Source organism: Plectropomus leopardus, chromosome 1 (genome assembly GCF_008729295.1).
Source record: "Plectropomus leopardus isolate mb chromosome 1, YSFRI_Pleo_2.0, whole genome shotgun sequence".
Lineage (NCBI taxonomy): Eukaryota > Metazoa > Chordata > Actinopteri > Perciformes > Serranidae > Plectropomus > Plectropomus leopardus.
Window position 1 is genome coordinate 19,239,397 of NC_056463.1, and position 18,711 is coordinate 19,258,107.

General features: G+C 39.8%; 1 protein-coding gene across 1 annotated transcript in view; it reads left to right on the forward strand.

Annotated features, from left to right (window-relative positions):
• Window positions 1-16,652, forward strand: part of nfat5b (nuclear factor of activated T cells 5b) — a 39,756-nt gene extending 23,104 nt beyond the window's left edge. Inside the window, exons 3-13 of the mRNA XM_042488888.1 lie at window positions 2,299-2,896; window positions 5,247-5,433; window positions 7,182-7,372; window positions 7,692-7,864; window positions 9,529-9,663; window positions 9,770-9,822; window positions 11,623-11,755; window positions 12,234-12,308; window positions 12,492-12,595; window positions 12,826-14,653; window positions 15,101-16,652. Coding sequence (XP_042344822.1) covers window positions 2,299-2,896; window positions 5,247-5,433; window positions 7,182-7,372; window positions 7,692-7,864; window positions 9,529-9,663; window positions 9,770-9,822; window positions 11,623-11,755; window positions 12,234-12,308; window positions 12,492-12,595; window positions 12,826-14,653; window positions 15,101-15,339 — 3,716 coding nt within the window. The 3' untranslated portion in view covers window positions 15,340-16,652. The remainder of the gene's footprint in view (window positions 1-2,298; window positions 2,897-5,246; window positions 5,434-7,181; window positions 7,373-7,691; window positions 7,865-9,528; window positions 9,664-9,769; window positions 9,823-11,622; window positions 11,756-12,233; window positions 12,309-12,491; window positions 12,596-12,825; window positions 14,654-15,100) is intronic.
• The last annotated feature ends 2,059 nt before the right edge of the window (window positions 16,653-18,711 follow it).

Below are 18,711 nucleotides of genomic sequence, written 5' to 3' on the forward strand. Positions count from 1 at the left end.
ACGCTACTGTCAGAGACACTAATGCTACAGTGTCACATTTCTTTGCTTTTCCTTTGACCCTTCACATTTTCATTGTGCATTGTCTTGATACATAGTGGTGTCCAAATACAAAATGATCCTCCAAGAAGAGAGTGATTGGCCACCCTCCCAATTGGCAAATAATAAAAGATATAGATATAGATGAAAATATATTAAGGGCAGTAGTACGACAGTAAAGTGGATTTGATCTTCTAAAATGCACACTGAGAAGTAGATGGGAAAAGATCAACACCCTTGGGCTTATATACATAGTTTTCTTTCTCCTGCTGGGTTCTGGTGATGTGCGCATGTCACAAAAGCAATTCATTTAGGCCAAATAAATTAATAGTGGACAGATAAGGTCATACAATATGGGATTTTTATGGCTTTTTGTCAAAAGCATGCAGAACAATGTATAAAATGTTTATTTTCTTTGGTCCCAGTCAATTTCTGAAAATTACAAAATGGCCATCAGATGAGAGCAAAAACTGGATCAGCATAGTATCGCAATGTTTTGGGTGGCAATATATGGACACATGGGTATCGATTTTTAATTATGCAAGTTCAAATACAAATAAAACTTTAGGTTGCCTACTATATTAATAAAAAAAAATACACACAACACGAGATACATTTTGCTGCTAAAGGAATGACTGAAGATTAACAGACTGAAAACTTTATCTTGAAAAAAAACGTCTTGACAGAACTTTCATTTTTGGACATAAAAGTTAGTAAATCACAATTTATCACAATATATGTCAGCACAATAGTCATCATGATGCAAAACGTGTAAGATAACAACAATATTGTAATATGACAATGCTGTATCGTGGGTCCCTAGTGATTCCCACTCCTACAGAAGAATGGTTACAAATAAAATAAAGATAAATTACATTAAGAGTGTGCTTCACTGTCTATGTTTTGTTTGCTCCTCACTGAAGCATCAAAGCATTAGGATGAGTTTTAGTAAATCATCACTTCAGTTCTCCATTACAGCCACTTGCAGCACTCTGACCTGGTGGAAAAATGTGTCTGTAAGAGGAGGAAGGTGAAGTATATTTTACTTTACGTAGAAGTATAAGTTTAATTGAAAACTGCCAATAACATCATCTGGCTTTTTTTTCTTTGTTTATTTTTTCGATTTCACAGGGACCCCAGTGTTTAGCAGAACAGTGTTACAATGATTTATTTTCACTTTTTCACTGTTTTAAAATCTTCCATGTAGTGCAAAGGGTATAATAGAGGTTAAACACGCAACATTTGTATTGGATCCCCAACAGTATTTGATCATACATTTGGGTTGTTATGTTATGCTTTTGGCTTGTGATCATATACAGTTTGTCTTTGTGTTTTGAAATGTTCTCAAAATGAAACATCCTCCATACTTTTTATATTCTTTTTTTCTTTCTGACTGTATCGAACAATCCAGAATGTCAACAGCAGTCTAACTCCTTTTTGCTATCTGCAACTTAACCACACTTTTCCCCACTCTTCATCTAGTTCATTGTAACTATTTGAATGCTTTTGAAATTACAGTGAATGTCAGCATGCTGGAGCATTTTTTGACAAACAAATTACCCTGTGTTAATATTCTTTAAAAAAAAACCTGAATAATTATTTTTTACTGTTCAGCTCTTATTGCTCATTCGCTGTCTCATTTTTATATTCCAGGAAGTTCCCTCTGAAGCAGGGAGTGTCTGCATATAAAATGGTCTGCAGTTCTCTGCTTCATAGGTCAGAAGCTTGTTTATTTTGTTTCTGTGGCTACGTTCAGTCCCAACAAAATGAACTTATGTAGCACAAAAAAAATGGAAAGTAAAAGCTCCAATAATTGGCATGCAACATATTGTACACAGTACTGTTTTGAATTCCCCTCTCAATTTCATAATTGTTCAGGTGAACACAAACAAAACTCTAGTTATAATGATAAATTAATTAATTTTTCATAGTTGCAAGTTCATGTACACGCATTTTTAGTCTGTTATGTTATTTGCTTTTTTTTTTTTTTTCAAATAAGGGGGACTGCTGACTTCTCATCTTTTCTTGGGCCCCTGTTTAGCCACATCTATTCTGCACTTCACATAATGTACATTTTCAAATCGTCAGATATCATCACACTCACTTAGGATCCAGTGAAAAGGGGAAAATTTTAATTGGATGGATACAAATTGCTAAACAAAAGCAAAAACTAATTATGAACAAATTTTGCCACTTAAATGGGACTGCTAGCCAGCACCTGTTTAGAGATCTTTATTCACTGTCTTATTATTTGCACTGTAGATGCCATGTCCTCCTCTATGACCATGGAAGGCCCCCGCAGTGCTTTTTCCACCTCTTCCAGCTCCATCATGCATTCCAGTGCTTCAGCCAGTGACCAGAACCCAGTTCACAGCGCGAGTGTGGACCCAGAGGACACCAGGAGTAGCAGAGCGGTTCCAGAGGTTGTCGGAGCAGAAGGTGGGAACGGTAACAGCAGCAATGGCAGTAGCTGCAGGGGCAGCAGTGAGCTAGGAGGAGGAAGAGAGATGACCCCATCGAAGCGCCGCACTGTACTGAACATCTCGCCACCTCCACAAGATCTGTTTGATGACAGCCAGATGTCCTGCCAGGATGAGACATCCCTGGACTCGGAGCAAAGTAACAGCATCTGGATGGAGGACTCTCTCTCCAACTTCAGCATCATGAGCACTGTCTCTTACAATGACAACACAGAGGTGCCACGAAAGTCCCGCAAACGAACCCCTCGGCAGAGGCCTGGTCCGAAGTCTGTGCGTGCAGGGGAGGCCAGCATGGATGTGTTTGATGCAGACAGTGCCAAAGGTCCACACTTTGTCCTGTCACAGCTCGGCCCTGACAACAAGACTGGACTGAAAGGAAGGTTTGTGTAACCCACAGATGTCTTACATGTTCTCAGCTATGACAAAACACTCAAAGTTGACATTGATATAAAATAATCAACAGAACAACATAAGGTGTATAAGTAAAATTTAAGGCCACCACAAACTTCAGATAAGATAAGATAAAATAAGATAATCCTTTAAGCAATATAATATGAAGCGCGTCTGCGTGGGTTCTCTCCAGGGTCTCCAGCTTCCTCCCACAGTCCAAAGAGGTTGATTGGTGACTCTAAATTGCCCTTAGGTGTGACTGTCAGCGTGTATGGTTGTCTGTCTATATGTGTCGGCCCTGCGATAGTCTGGCGACCTGTCCAGGGTGTACCCCACCTTCCGCCCAATGACAGCTGGGATTGGTTCCAGGCCCCCCACCCCCCCTCCCGCGACTCGCAAAGAAAAACATAATAAATAGGTTGTATTGCTCAATTCACTTTGCTGCTCATAGGAAGAATAGATATTGCATAGTTTTGGATGTACTAATATTGCATGTGAGTGATGATGTATAATTATCTATTTTGGTGTCTGTGAACTACTGGGAGCAGTGTTGGTTGAGAATTCTTCCAAAAGATATTCTAAAACTGCTACCATTAGTTAATAATCAGCTAGTGGATTTACAGAAAGAGCAGAGTAGTTGATACTCGTTTATCATTAGTTGCAGTGCTACAATAGTCCCTTATTTGGCGATTTGCTGGAGGTTGTAGCGAGTTGTGTCTATCACATTGCTCATAAATCTTCCATGTAAGAATCCGATCTTGTGACTGCTGCCATTGCGTTTCACCATTTTCATATTGTATATACATCTTCTCATACTCACCAAACCAGCAAAGCATTGTGCCCTGTATGGAAACTTCTGTATTTGTTTTTTTTCTCCACTCATTTTCTTATTTTTTCCTATAATATGTCACCCATCAATGACCAAAGAAGTCAGTGACTCCACTTAGTGTAGGAAGGTGTTTACTGAGTGGTTAATTTACCTTTTCATCGTTTATGTTCTCCCGGTGGTAGCTGCATGGTGAAACTCTTAAGTAGGTACTTTATTCAGAGTTACTATTGTCTTAAAGGCCCTTGTGGATAATCTCATACAGCACTCATCCTGACTGTCAGAATAATATTATCAGGAAATCACACATTGCACAACAGATGGAAATATTCAACAAACTACTCTAGCTCCAAATTTCCCACCACACTTTGACTGAAGAAGAGCGGTTAGATCAGAGGGGAGGGAGGGGCAGGATACTGAACTACAAACAATGGTCAGCCACAGTGAATCACAGAGCCTCTCTCAAAGACCTAGGATAAGCAGAGCAGATTAAATAAACAGATAACTCTGAATGCTTTAAGAGCTTGGCATAGAATATGCTCGGCTGATGGAGGCCTGTTAACTCTGCATTGCTCAGAGCATCATGGGGGGTGAAGAGAAGGGGGGTGGGTCTGAACAAATAGCGACAAGGTCATAATCCATTAAAGCGAGTTCCAGACATTCTTTGCTTTTTCCACTACAATATCAGAAGGTGCCAGCTAGGTTTAATATGTCCTTACACAATGGTTCCTGAGATATCTTACAAATTAGCACCTCAAGAATGGCATCTTCACGTTACTTAATTGATGTAAAGTCACATACATAATGCAAAATGGCGCAGGTTAAGTTTAAGAAATGAAACATGTTTGGGCATTGTCATGTTATGTACGTAATGCAAAGTTACGTACTTAACGTGAAGTTGCGTTGGTTAGGTTACGCATTTATGTAAAGTTACGCAGGTTAGTTTAGGCAAGTGCATTTACTTTGGTTTTGTACAGGAAAAGAAACATTGGGCATTGTCACATTAAGTACTTAATGTAAAGTTACATACTTAACATAACGTTACATGCTGAATGTAAAGTTTCTTATGTAATGTGAAGTTATGTAAGTTAGGTTAAGGCCAGTAAAGTTACATAGGTTAGGTTTAGGAAAAGAAACAAGGTCAGGCATTGTGAAGTTATGTACTTCATGTAATGTCACCTACCAAATGTTAAGTTACATAATTGATGTAATGTTACATAGCTAATGTAATGTTATGTAGGTCAGGTTTATGAAAATGGTGACGATGTGCCTTAAAATAATTTGTTAACTTTGTTTCACTCGGGACAAGATCACTGTTCTTGTCTGGGAGAAAGTTCTGTTTGTTTGACTCATCTATAACCCCAGCCTGCCGCCTTACACAGAGTTTCGCTCTTAATACTACTTTCTTCTTTACTTATCCTGCTAGGTTGCACCAACTAAAATAAAAGTACTAAAAAATGTTTAGAATTAGAAGTAACATTCTGGTGTTTCTGTCAAATGGGTCTTTGTTACAGCTCTGATGATCCTCAGACTACTCACCAGAAAGGAGGAACTCTTTCGACGCAATACCCACAGAAGAGCGAGGGGAAGGAGTTGAAGATCCTCGTCCAGCCGGAGACTCAGCACCGAGCCCGCTATCTGACTGAAGGCAGCAGAGGGTCAGTGAAAGACCGCACTCAGCAGGGCTTCCCTACTGTAAAGGTAACAGCTAAATCCCAACACAGCCTCTGTAATGAGCTCTGTCTGTAGTCAATGTTTTGACTTTTCTGCCCTAATGTCCTTTATTTAAGGTTAAGTTGGGCTATTGCCAGAGGCTCTGGAATATGTGTTGTGTGTAGGATTTACTATTTTTAGAGCCATAGGGGCAGTGGGGCAAGAAAAAGGTCATATATGTTCGAGGTGAGTTAAGAGTTAAGGACACAGTGTGTCAAAAAGTAGAGTTTTAAACTTAATATCACAGCTGCCACGATCTTCATTTCATTTCGTTTCATTGTTGATTAATCTGTCCATTATTTTCTCAATTATTTAAAATCCTGAGATGATGTCCTCAACTGTTTTGTTTTGTCCACAACCCAAAAATATTTAGTATACTGTCACAGAGGAGGAAAGAAACCAGATAATATTCACAGTTAATCAGCTGGAATGAGAGAATGTTGACTCTTTTTTTCTTGAAAAATCAATCTGATTGACTGTTGAAACTGATTAAATGGTTATCAAAGGTCCAGTGTGTAAGATTTAGAGACGTGTTTTGGCAGAAATTGAATGTAATCTTCATTACTGTTTTTTCTTTAGTTTATAATCACATGAAAATAAGAATTGTTGTGTTTTTGTTAAATTACAATGAGCTGTTTACATCTACATGTAGAGCGGGTCCACTTTTATGAAGTCTGCCTTGTTGTTTCTACAGGAGCCCATAATGGATAGCTCTAGATAGGTCCATTTACATTTTTGCTTCAGCTGCCATATTCCATACCATATCTCCTACTCGCTTGGCATATGAGAGAAGTTTTAATTCTGCAACCATATCACTAGATGCCATTAAACTCTACACACTGGAGCTTTAGTAGTTGACAGCCAATCGATTAAAATCATTGCAGCTCTACTGAATATGCTTGGCAGGGCTATCAGAATCTATTATTACATTTGCTTGTCAACACCAGGTGCAAGCTAGGATTTGTTTTGGTTTTCTGATATATTGTCATGTATTATGGTGTTTTGTGAGTCATTGTAGATCTGTTGTGTCAGAAAGGTTTGGACTTGATTTAAACATCACCTCTTCATCCCCAGCATAAATATATACACACACATACATGCATATATATATAAATCTATACGTCTATATCTACTCTATATATGTGAAATAATGAAGTAATATTGATATGAAACGCTTGATTTTTGCCCGGCATGCCACCGGCATTACTGTAGAGGCGTGGTGTGTGACAATCTTCCCATGAGATTTTATATTCCTTGACTAGTGTATTGGAAACCGACCAGAGACACTATCAAGTGTTTTATGTTTCATGTGGACAGTTTGTTGTTAATGTGAGTCGAGGATTTGATCTGGAGATGAATCTGGGCACAGAGTAGCGTGAGTTCTGCTGGATCAGTTATTATTTGTACTGTCTGGGCTCATGAGGAGTAGGTGGACCCAGCTGCAGACAACAGGCGTAGACGTCAGAAATAGAAGGTAACGGCAGAAGATAACAAACACTGGTAGGCTTTTAAAATGCTGTCTAGATTAAAAGGAAAAGATGGTCTTGAAACAAGAATAACAAGAACAAGAATATTCGGGGTAGGGACTCGACAATATTGAGGCTTTATTGCTTGATGAGAAGTAGTCCAAATGCACTCGGACACCACTCTGAGGGCATCTGCTGGACAGGTAGGGAAACATCTAAGTATGTTTTATAATGCATATATTGCCTGTCTTTTTTTTTTTACTTACACAGCTGGAGGGAGTGAATGAGCCAGTGGTTTTACAGGTGTTTGTGGGCAACGACACTGGACGTGTTAAACCTCATGGTTTTTACCAAGCTTGCAGGGTGACTGGCCGCAACACCACAGCCTGCAAAGAGGTGGACATCGATGGCACAACAGTCATTGAGGTGTCACTCGATCCAAGCACCAACATGACCCTAGCGTATGTACTTTTCTTGAGTTTGAAATAGGATTGTTTTTGCAAAAAATAAAGAATTTTTTTAATATGTTAAACAACAAACAGAGAAAATGTTGCTTTTATGTGCCAAACCAAACCAATGGCTTAATAATGTGATTGCATTATGGACACACATGTGAGCTGTAATGTAGATAAATACTTTATTGATCCCCTCAGAGCAATCAGTCATTGTAATGACATGCTGAAGAATTTAATGTTGTTAAGAGTTGCCAGTTTAGCAAACACTGAAAAGTTTGTTGTTTAAAATGCAAGCTTTCCAGGCTAACATTGCCTTTCTGTGCAGAGTGGACTGTGTTGGGATCTTGAAGCTCCGTAATGCTGATGTCGAGGCCCGCATTGGTGTAGCTGGGTCAAAGAAGAAGAGCACACGGGCACGGCTGGTGTTTCGGGTTAACATCCCCCGTTCAGATGGATCAGTGCTCACGTTACAGACCCCCTCATCTCCAATCCTTTGCAGTAAGTCAGTCTTTTGTCTCTGTTGGGATGTTCTTATGAACGCAGAAATGCCCTTGTATTATTTCACAATGTCAAACCAGTTTTACTAGAATTAAAAGAAGCAAAACAGACAGCTGACATGTAGTTTACATAATGAATAATTGCCATTGTAAACATAAAGAATTAGGAGGTTTAATCCTTGTCTGAGGTAAAGAGACTTTTTATTTATTTTATGCCTACACTTAAAGAAAGTGTATAAAGATCCCCTCAGATTCAAGTGTTATTAGGGTGTGGTTGGTTTCATAAACAGGAAAGGCGCTTAGGGCCATAAGAAAGTTTCTGTGCAAGTGGATTTTGGAGAACTGCTTTGAGAGAGACAGGGGAGAAAGAGAAGGAAAGGACGAAACAATAGAGGTGTGTGGACTTCTATTGTTTACACAGAGCCAGCATGCAATCCAGGGAAATATCTTTCCACAAAACCCCCAAAAAATTGTAATCCTCTGTGTGTGTGTGTGTGTGTGTGTGTGTGTGTGTGTGTGTGTGTGTGTGTGTGTGTGTGTGTGTGTGTGTGTTTGGTTTGCGTGCGTGCGTGCGTGCGTACGTGCGTGCGTGTGGGCAGAGAGTTGAAAAAGATTGGGCAAATGTGTTAGAGGAAAAGGGGGGCTGTTTTTTAGCTTGAGGTTGTTCAAAGTTATTGTTGCCATTTTGGAAGCCTCTTGCCAGCATTCGAGTTGCATAAAAATCTTTACTAAGGGTATTTGCTGATCTTGAAAGGTCTAAAAGTCTAAAAAAAAAAAGCCAATATAGTTTCCTAAAAAGGGCCATAGAAAGTACTGAAGAGTTTTAACTTGCATTCACAAAATTCTTGGTTATAAAATGTTTTTTTATCAAATTGCAGACTGTTAGAGACATAGCACAAATATAAACTATAAGTGGGGTTGTTGCAAAGGTGGATTGTTCTACAGAACGCTGTTTATTCCCTTTTTGTGGAGACTGGGGATGATACGCAGCAAAGGTCCAAAGGTTGGATTAGAACCCTGGCTGCTGCAAAGGACTCCATGGGGTGGGCACTCTGCTCACTGAGCTAGAGGCCGTCCCAAAAAAACGTCTCTAGTTTAACAATCAAGTATTAAAGGTGTATTTTGTAAGACTTAGTGGCATCCAGCAGTGAAGTTACACAACTGAAACTTCCCCTTTTGCTAAGCCTGTGAAGAAAACTGGGGTAGCTGACACAAAAACACAAATGAGCCTGTCTAGAGTGAGTGTTTGGTTTGTCCGTTCTGGGCCACTGTAGAAAAAACATGGTAGACTCCATGGAGGAGGACCCGTTCTGTATGTATATACATTCTAAGGTAACAAAAAAACAGTGATTCTTAATTTCAAGTGACTGTAGAGTTTAAACTAATGAAAACACTAATATGAATATTATATACTGTTTCTGCCAAAAGATGCCCCCCTAATCCTACACACTGGACCTTTAATGAAGATTGAATTCGCTTTCTCAAAAATGCCATAGAAAGTATTAAAAAGTCCTAAATTGTATTCACAAAAGTCTTGGTAGGAAAATGTTTTTGGGCTTTAAGTTTACTTTAAGGCATTGTAGACATCATACAATTTCTTTTGTTTCTTTTATAAAACCTGTGAATTTTTGTTATCAAAATTGTTTATATCTGCTCTGTTTACAGCCCAGCCAGCAGGAGTGCCTGAAATCCTGAAGAAGTCTCTACACAGTTGTACGGTGATGGGTGGAGAAGAGGTCTTTATCATCGGCAAGAACTTTCTAAAAGACACCAAAGTCATATTTCAGGAGAATGTTTCTGGTAAGAAATGTTCATTTTTAGAATTTGATCATCTGTGGATATTTTAGTTTCATGCATGATAACTTTTCTCCAGTAAACATACTGCTGCATCTTCTGTCTTTTCCAGATGAGAAATCGTGGAAGGCCGAGGCTGAAATTGACATGGAGCTGTTTCACCAGGTAAACTGTGATTGCTCTTTTGTTATTTTTGTGCTGCATGATTAATGCCAATTACTAATCAGCTGAGTAGATAGAAGCAGCCATTTCAGATTTGTTTGGGGCTTTAGATGTAATCATCTTAAATGGCTGTTGGTTCAAAGGTTTAAGTAGTCTCATTGTGTTCTGACCTAATTACACTCAGTCTCAGAGGCTATACTGAGTGTGTCTCAACAGTCCAGTTTAGACCTTTGTCCTTGTAAACAAAATCTGCAGCTAATAGAGGAGGTTGTTGTGTTCAGCTCATTTTGGTGTTTGTTAAAGTTACACTGTAAAGTTTTCTTGCAGACTAACACAGTTTTGTTTACATTCATTAAGTCTGACTGAAACATATGGTGTGTAAACTGTAAGGCATGAATGCATTTCCAGATAAAAAAAAATAATTTCTGAAACCAGCTCTGTTTAAGTTGGCTGGTGGTTCTTTACCTGCTCTTTTATGAGGCAATGCTACATTTTTAAGCATTACTGCCACCAGCTGTTGAGAGGTGGAATTTTAACTTAGTTAATCTGAGGGATGCAGCCTTTGCATTTGTCATTTGTTAGGTATGGCAACACATCACAATTACTGAAAAAGAATGTCCCAGAGATATGAAATGTAGGAACTACATTATTATCATAATTGATGAATATTTTCAAGTTGGAGTGCAGGACATTAATATATAAATGAACATCCAGTATATCAAAGCCCTTTGCAAATGAGTTCACTCAGTGCAGAATATCGCTGCCAGGCAAAGCTCTCTGTATTTTGCAGTATACCAGAGATGTGGTGTTTGGTGGCTGTGGCGACTTTCCTGTGCTGGCACACCTAAATGGTGTGTTTTCAGTCAACTAAGAATTGAGGATGTGACAGACTGAAAAAAAAACCAAAAAAAAAAAAACCCTCTGCTTTCAAAGGAAGGATTAATGTAAAACTCACATTGGGACTCCTGAACTGAACTGAGCTTATTAAACTTCTGGTTAGGATTCCTTCAGTGTTTATTTTTTCAATGTTGTTTTTTTTTTTTACCAGGAGCTAAATTATCCACAGAGGTCAACAACTGGCTCTAGCGGTTTCATGTCAAAAATCAGGGTTTGCTGACACTGTTTTGCGTATCCCTTAGGGGTTGCAAACTATGGTGGCTGATGCAAAACCGCAAATGACACTACATAGAGCCAGTATTTGGTTTGTCCATTTTTTGCTAGAGACATGGCAGTGCAACATGTTGGACTCCATAGATGAGAACCTGCTTTCTATGTAGATATCAGCGGCTGATTTTAAGGTTCTAAAACATGACGTTTATTATTTAAAGGTGATATACACTAAAGAAAACATTTTTATATTATATTACATGTCAGTCCGTTTATACCCCCCAAAGCCTACACACTGGACCTTTAATATATAGTATACATTTAATTATGTAATATTAAAAGACAAACATTTATAACTGAAAGCAGCTGCATCTCTGTGTGAATCCAATCTGCATATTCTTTATCAACCTCCAGTCTAGTACACATTTCTTCCTCCTGTAGTCACAGCAATGTGCCACATGCTCATAATGTGCAAGCAAGGCACAGTATACAAAGTGATGACAAGCTAACAAAATATTTCTCATCAAACGTCAGTACTATTCAAAACCTCTAAAGTGTACCTTGAACTGTTGCATATTTATAACTTGTGCTCTAGCCAACTCAATGTTTGACTCTGATTAGATTTTCAGTTAAATCTGTTGTAGTATTTATTCATTTTTTTTGTTGACTTTTTTAAATTATCACCCCCCACCCCAGAATCACTTGATAGTAAAGGTTCCTCCGTACCAGAACCAGGCCATCACCTCTCCAGTGTGTGTGGGGATCTATGTGGTGACGAATGCTGGAAGATCTCATGATGTTCAGCCTTTTACCTACACTCCAGATTCAGGTTTGTTTGGGTCAATTTCAGTTCTTTTACTAAATCACATGAAGTTTCTCTTCATCTGTCTATTTTTACAGTCAAGTGATGGTGAAATAAGCTTTTTAGATAGCATTTAAACTTCCAGTTATGAGGTTTTTGTTTGCAAATTATTTAGATGTGCTGTCTGGCGCCACAGCTGGCTCACTCAGTTTCACAGTTTGAGAACACCACCACCTACAGCACAGTAAGATCAGAGCCAGTATTAGCAATCATTAGCAATATCTTTCAGGAGCCCAATACACAGCACATTTTCTAAACACAGGAATCCACATTCAGGACTCTTTTTCTTTAGCACTTTTTGTGTTTGAAAGATTGTTTGTGTTTCCATGGTATAAAACTTTGAAAGATGTGATCATCAAAATAACTCAACTATAATTTTGCTGTTTGTTGATTTTTATTTCTAATGTTGTGGGGTAATAATATCTGTTGATATTTGCCCTTATAGCAAAAAATGATGTTCCTGTGAAAAAAGAGGCACCTTCTCCAGTGAAGACTTGTTCATTTGATGAACAAATTAAAGGTACTCTCCACTTTATTAACTATTCAAAATAACCATAATTTTAACCTCTCATTTGAAAGCTGTTTTTTTTACTGATATACTGTAAATGGAGTGCATACTGTGTTTCATTCTTTAACTTACAATATACTGCCAGTAACATTTTAATGATAAGACTTAATGTACTCTTTGGTTTTTCTCTTACAGTTCTAGATGGTGCCTTGATGCCTACGCTGTTGCCTTTAGTGAAGAGAGAAGATGTCACTCCGATGGAAGTCACCAGCAACCTGCAATCTTCTAATGTATTTAAGGTGATATATTCATCTACAACCTTATTAAAGGTTTCATTAAAAAAAAAAAAAAAAAAACACTTTTACATAGTAAAAGCTATTTATATTGGATTGAAGTTATTTGTTCTCGGAGTTGGTAAGAGAAACATCTCCTTTGTGTGTACATTTTTAACAATAACAGTGATAAAACACAATCACAAAATCTAAAACAAAAAATAAAGCACATCTTTTATCTTTTGTGTTTTGAGCAGACAGGTGACCTGTGTCCAGCCCAGCAGAACCCAGACATGACTGCAGGCCATCTAAATAAAACCAGACAATTCTCAAACAACTTGTCTCAGCCTGCAGGTGACCCTGACAAAGGCCAAGCTCCTGTTTTTCCCAATGCAGAGCCTTTAAGCACTATCCAGAAGCAGGACATTGCAGCCACCAGCTCCTTCTCTGTGCCAGCTGACTCTCTGCTCCAGCAGGGATCACAGCAGTTCCTCCTGGAGCCCAGAGAGAGCCTCGGGCAGGAGAGGCCCGGCAGCGGCTCTGGAGCTGTGGGGAGGCTGTGTGGAGAACCTGCGCCTCAACAGCAGCAACTGCCACTGTTCCCACCGGACGAAGTAGCCCAGCTGGAGGAGGCAGTGAGGCAACTTAAAGCTAAAGGGTTCTGTAACTTACCGCTTCAGTCTGACAACTCAATTGCCAAACAGCAGCAACAACAACACATCCAGCACCAACAACAGATCCAAAAACAGCAAATCCAGCAGCAACAGCAACAAATCCAGCAACAACAGCTTCAACAGCAGCAACAGCAGCAGGTTTTGGAGAACTTACAGCTCTTTCAGTCACAGATTCAGATGCAGTGTGGCATGTTTCAGGATTCCTCTCAGGCCAAGAGCGCGGAGCAGCAGGGCTCATCACAGGGAGTGGTGCCAAACCAGGGGACTCTTTTCCAACAGGCCCAACAGCAGCAACAGCAGCAGCAACAGCAACAGCAGCAACAAGCAGCTCTCTTTCAGCAGGCGAATGACCTGCTGTCGATTCAGACCAACTTTCTGCAGCAGACGCCCTCACACTCTTCACCACCCATGTTCCACAATCCCAGTTCACTGGCTGAACCACAAGAATCACAGGGGGGGTTGTTTCAGAAAGCCTCTCAGGAGCAGGTCCAGGCCGCTCTCTTCCAAAACACCATGACAGTACTACATTCTCCAGACCAGCGACCCTCAACCCCTGGACTTTTCCTCCCTCAGACGCCCCTGCCCTCACAGCTCACAACCAGCAGTGCTCAACAGCAGCAGCAGCAACAACAACAACAACAACAACAGCAGCAGCAGCAGCTGGCCTTCCTCAGTGCTCTGCAAACACCTGCCCCTGAACCACAGTCAGTATTTCAGGCTCAGACCCAGCTTTCCCCAATCCAACAGAGAAGCCCCATGGAGCAGCAGCAGCCCTCCCAGCCTCAGCCCCACGCACAGCCAGCCCAGCAGGCGTCCCTGTTTCAGAACATCTCCCCACATCCATCTGCAAACACACTCTCTCCAGGCCAGCAGCAGCAACAGCAGGCCAATCTACTGTTCTGCAACAACCCCCTATCTACGCCGGATCAGGCCTCCAGCCTCTTGTTCAGCAGCCAGGGCCAGATGCCACCACTGACCAGCAGTAGTCTAGTTTCCCAAGAACCTCAAAACCCCTCTCTGCTCTTTTCCCAAGCCAGCATGGTGACAGTAAACCAGCAGGATCGCTCTGAGCCCATGGCCTTAGGGAACCCCACCGATCCACGACAGCAAGTCATGTTTCAGGAGCAACAGCCGATGCAGCTGGGCAGCAGCTCAAACAACCGGCAGGACCAGCCTGTGGGCCTCTTTATGCCTCAGTCTAACATGGCCTCTCTTCAGGGGGGGCTGGCCGCTCAGGAGCTCGCACAGTCAGCCATGTTTGCATCACAGAATGGCGTAGCAAACCTCCAGACGACCACCTCCTCCCCTGTTCAACAGCCAGGGACTCTGTTTCAGACCGCTGTCAGTGGGAGCATCAATCAGCCAAGCCAACCCCAACAACCTGGCCTCTTCCTTTATGGGATTCAGAATGGTACGGTTTATTACACAGGTGCACACCCTTGAACCTGCTGAGGTCGTATTAATGACTGCCAACAAATGAAGATGGCAAATATTGTATGAATTAATGACAAAAATGACAATAGCCAACGAGAGCCATTGTCAGCTCCCTTAGCAAATTGATTAGGTGTTTACATAACAAGTTCCTCAAACCACATCGCAGATAGTAGAGTTGTTAAATGGGAGAAACCGAATGGAAAATCTGTTTAATCGGAAAAATAGAAACCCCCTTTTAATTTGCCCAAAACATTTACTAAAGTAAATGATTTAGATATTTATTTTAGATAACTGTGACTCTGCTCTGAGGGGCATGGGGCACGCGAAAAGGAGGGTTAGAGGTTAAAATAAGAAATTGTATTGGGCCTAAGTGTGAGTTTGTAAACTAATTTTTCACCAGCTTTTTCTGTTCCCTCTCTTGCAGAATGTGGCCAGCTGATGAACACTTCAGGAAACACGCTGTCGGATCAGATTATAGCCATCAGCCAGTCTGGTCAGAACCAAAGAGAGAGTGATGCACACATCCAGTCCCTGCTCAGCCAGTCCCTGTCTCAGTCTGGGCCTGTGCAGAACAGCATGACTGCCTCTCAGAACATGGAGAAGATTGATGACCTGCTGGTCAGCCTGCAGGAGCCAGGAAGCAACTTAACTCGTTCGTTCTAACCTTCATACAGATTTTTCTTTTATTTTGATACACAGAATAAATGTAAAATGTGCTGATAAGCACATGCAGTAAAAGATTTGTGAATAACCCCCGCATCATGAAGTTCTGATTACCAAATATTTCTCTGCCCAACTAAAAAAATTATTTGGTCTACTTCAGGTCTGAGGATTTATTAGGAAAGAGCAGTGAAGCTGCTGCTAGCTTTGCTGAGTCAGTCTCGTACTCCTGAAATTGTCCTCATGGTTATTCTCCAGAGTGGCATGTATGGTATCTGTTATCTGATTGTTAAGGACAAACTGGACAAATTCAAATCCAGACAGTGAACTAAGAATGTGGGCTGGCTGCAAAAAGTCAATATCTCATTTTGACTTGACTGATTGAATCCCCATTGTAACAAACGTGTAGAATTGGATAGACTCCAGGTGAGAACAGACAGATTATGATTTACTGTTCTGAGAGAAATGCACCATTTGGGGATTTTCTTCAACCTTTCCTCCAAAAGTACAATAACTTAGTGGTCTTGTTATTCATTGAACTTGTGAAGTGTTGTGTTTATCTGTAGATATTTTGTCAGTGATTTTATGTGCCGCGTCTTTCACTTCTCGTGGTGTTTTCTAAAGTGTTCTCCAAAGTGTTTAGTGGTTTCCATGAATAGTGTTCCCTTTAATACTCCTTTTGTATTTTTTCATTGAAAGGAAGGTGGAGTGTGTGGTAGAGCAGAAATGTTTAGATGGACTGTGGTACGTATAGCTGAATACAGTGAAGATGTGGAAGGTCGCTGCTGGTTTGAAAATGATTTCCACCCAGCAGTGCAGAAAGGTATTAAAAGAAGGTTAGCGGGTAGAGATTAGGTAGAGAAATGTAAGTTAAAAGAAAAGTAGAAAAGATTCCTGCGCTGATCTGATGTGTAGTTACAAGCACGTGTCTAATATGTGGATGCTGATTATTCCAACCTACATTGCACCTGATAATATGAATATTTACTCTAGCTGTCTCTGATAGCCAACAAATTGACTTTGGTTGTCATTAATGATAAGATGTAGAGAGAAAACGAGCTCAGTAGATGTATAACTGAAGTAATGCAGCATTTTGTTGCTGTCTACAAGTGGCCTGGCTAAATAAGACATCTTATCCTTTTCAGACTTTTTTGGTGCCGTGATGTGGAGCAGTAAATTATGGCATTACAAATCAAAATTTGGCATTGAACAAGGAAACACTGGCACTAAAAAAAGTTCTTCTGAAAGATTAAACACAGGTATTAAAATGTGTTTTATTTTTTAAAATATTTTTTGCATCTGATGTTTTTTTTTAAATTGTTTTTTTTTTCATCATGACACTACTGTTTTAGTGTCTTTTTTAACCAAACTTTCTGTTGCTTAAAGGGAGGAGCAATGACAAAATGATTTAAAGAGAATCTGCAAAGTGTTTCCCACAGAATTAGAGTGTGTGAGTGTGTGGTGGATGTGTGTGTGTGTGTCCTCTCTAAAGTCTGAGGATTGTAGTGCAGGTGGAGCTCTCCATGAGTCATGTTTTTTTCTCAGCAGCAGTTAGTGACTCACGGGTTGGATAATTTATTCATTGATTTGTTCAGAGCTGATCAGACCAATGGATGTGAGGAGCAGCTGCTACAAGTGAATGCAACTTTTAGACCCAGCAGAATGAACGGTTAAATTTCACTTTCATTGCACTTAACGTTCTACTGCTCCATCTGTGCCCAGAATATGCTCTGCGCTCCAACACTCTTAATAAATGATCCAGCTCCAAAAAGAGAAATCTGTTTGTGGTGGCAGATGTCTTAATCATGGTGGGCCACCACAAATGCAGTTCCTTTAGAGTGACATTAATAAAAATTGGAAAATTGTGATCGAAAAACAAATCAGAACGTACACAAATTTTATATTTTTAATGGCTGTAATTTATTTTTCAGGTGTACTTCTACCAGTGCTAATGGAGGTTTTTTTCAATGCCAAATATGATTTTCGATGCCAAAACTTACTGTAACCTTTCTAGCTCTGTACAGTTGTACCTATAAAAGAATATTTGTTGTAGAGCAAACAGCTGTTGGTGTGGTGGTGCAGTTAAGATTGTCACCTTGCAGCTGCAAAACATATCTTTCAGTTTGAGGTTATTTACCATCTCCACTACAGTGTACAGATAGCACTTTGAAATCTAGGCAAGCAAACATTTTTAGGCTAACATTTAGTCTGTATTCATCAAAACCACACTTTCAGTTTCCTACTCTTGAGAACAGATTCTCCTTTTAATACATTACAAGGAGATTAAACTTTTAAAAAAAGTGTGGTGGTAAAAGTATAACGAATATTGGCCGATACTTTTTTTACATGTATATTCAGCACTTTACAATGCTGTTCTTTGTGACCACTTTACTCATCGAGGGTACAGTACAATCCTGCAAGAGGTGATGTAGGTTTATTTTTTTCAGCCGCCTCTTCCTCATTGTTTACAGTGAAGAAGATATTTTTAAAGTTTTTTTTAACTTGCTGTTACATCTATCAACTATTCATTCCCATAACCTCATACATTATTTATGTCTGAAAACCAGCTTAGAAATCTGGACAAATGAGTAAAAATGTGGAGCAAGACACTTTTATTCCATTTATCTTATTTCACTTGACAAATAACTCATTTTCATACAGCATTATATTATTATTATTATTATTATTATGTGTTCTAGTGTAATTTTGATGGCATCATTTTGCGTCAGGCACGCATGAAATGGAGTAGTATTCTTAAACCAGCTGGAAAAGAGCCTTTTTTAACTAGTTTTATTAATGTGATGGATTTAGTGAATGTTGATGAGAAGCAACTGTTTGTCGGCTTAAACTGTACATTATACATCTCATGCAGGTTAGGGTATTAACATGCAGGAACGAAGCCCATTTTACATGTTTTCTTGTAAATGCCGTTGGCCAGTGGCCTCAGGACCAAAGTTTGACTCGAATCTTGCTTTGCATAAACCCTGATGACGGGCCAATTCCATGCCTGTTGAGTTTTTAGTTCCTTTTTGATTTCATCGTGAGGCATGATGTCCTGCTGCCACACTTTTCTATTTGTTGTTTTATTTTGGCAAAAAAATAAATGTTTGTGTCATTTTAGCGTCACTGTAAGTGTATGTGTGAACAAGGGCTGGTCTCTGATGATGACGGAATTAGCTCAGATTTACACCTCAGTCGTTTTCTTGTTATTCTATGTACAGTTTGTTAGAAACACATACACACCGTTACATTTTATACTCTTTAAAGTCAGATTATGTAAACTTGACTAATGTGATTTGAGAAACTACGGCGTATCAGTTTGAATGGCTGTGAGTGGTTTTTAAAGGGACCCTACTCCTGAAGGAAACCTGACTT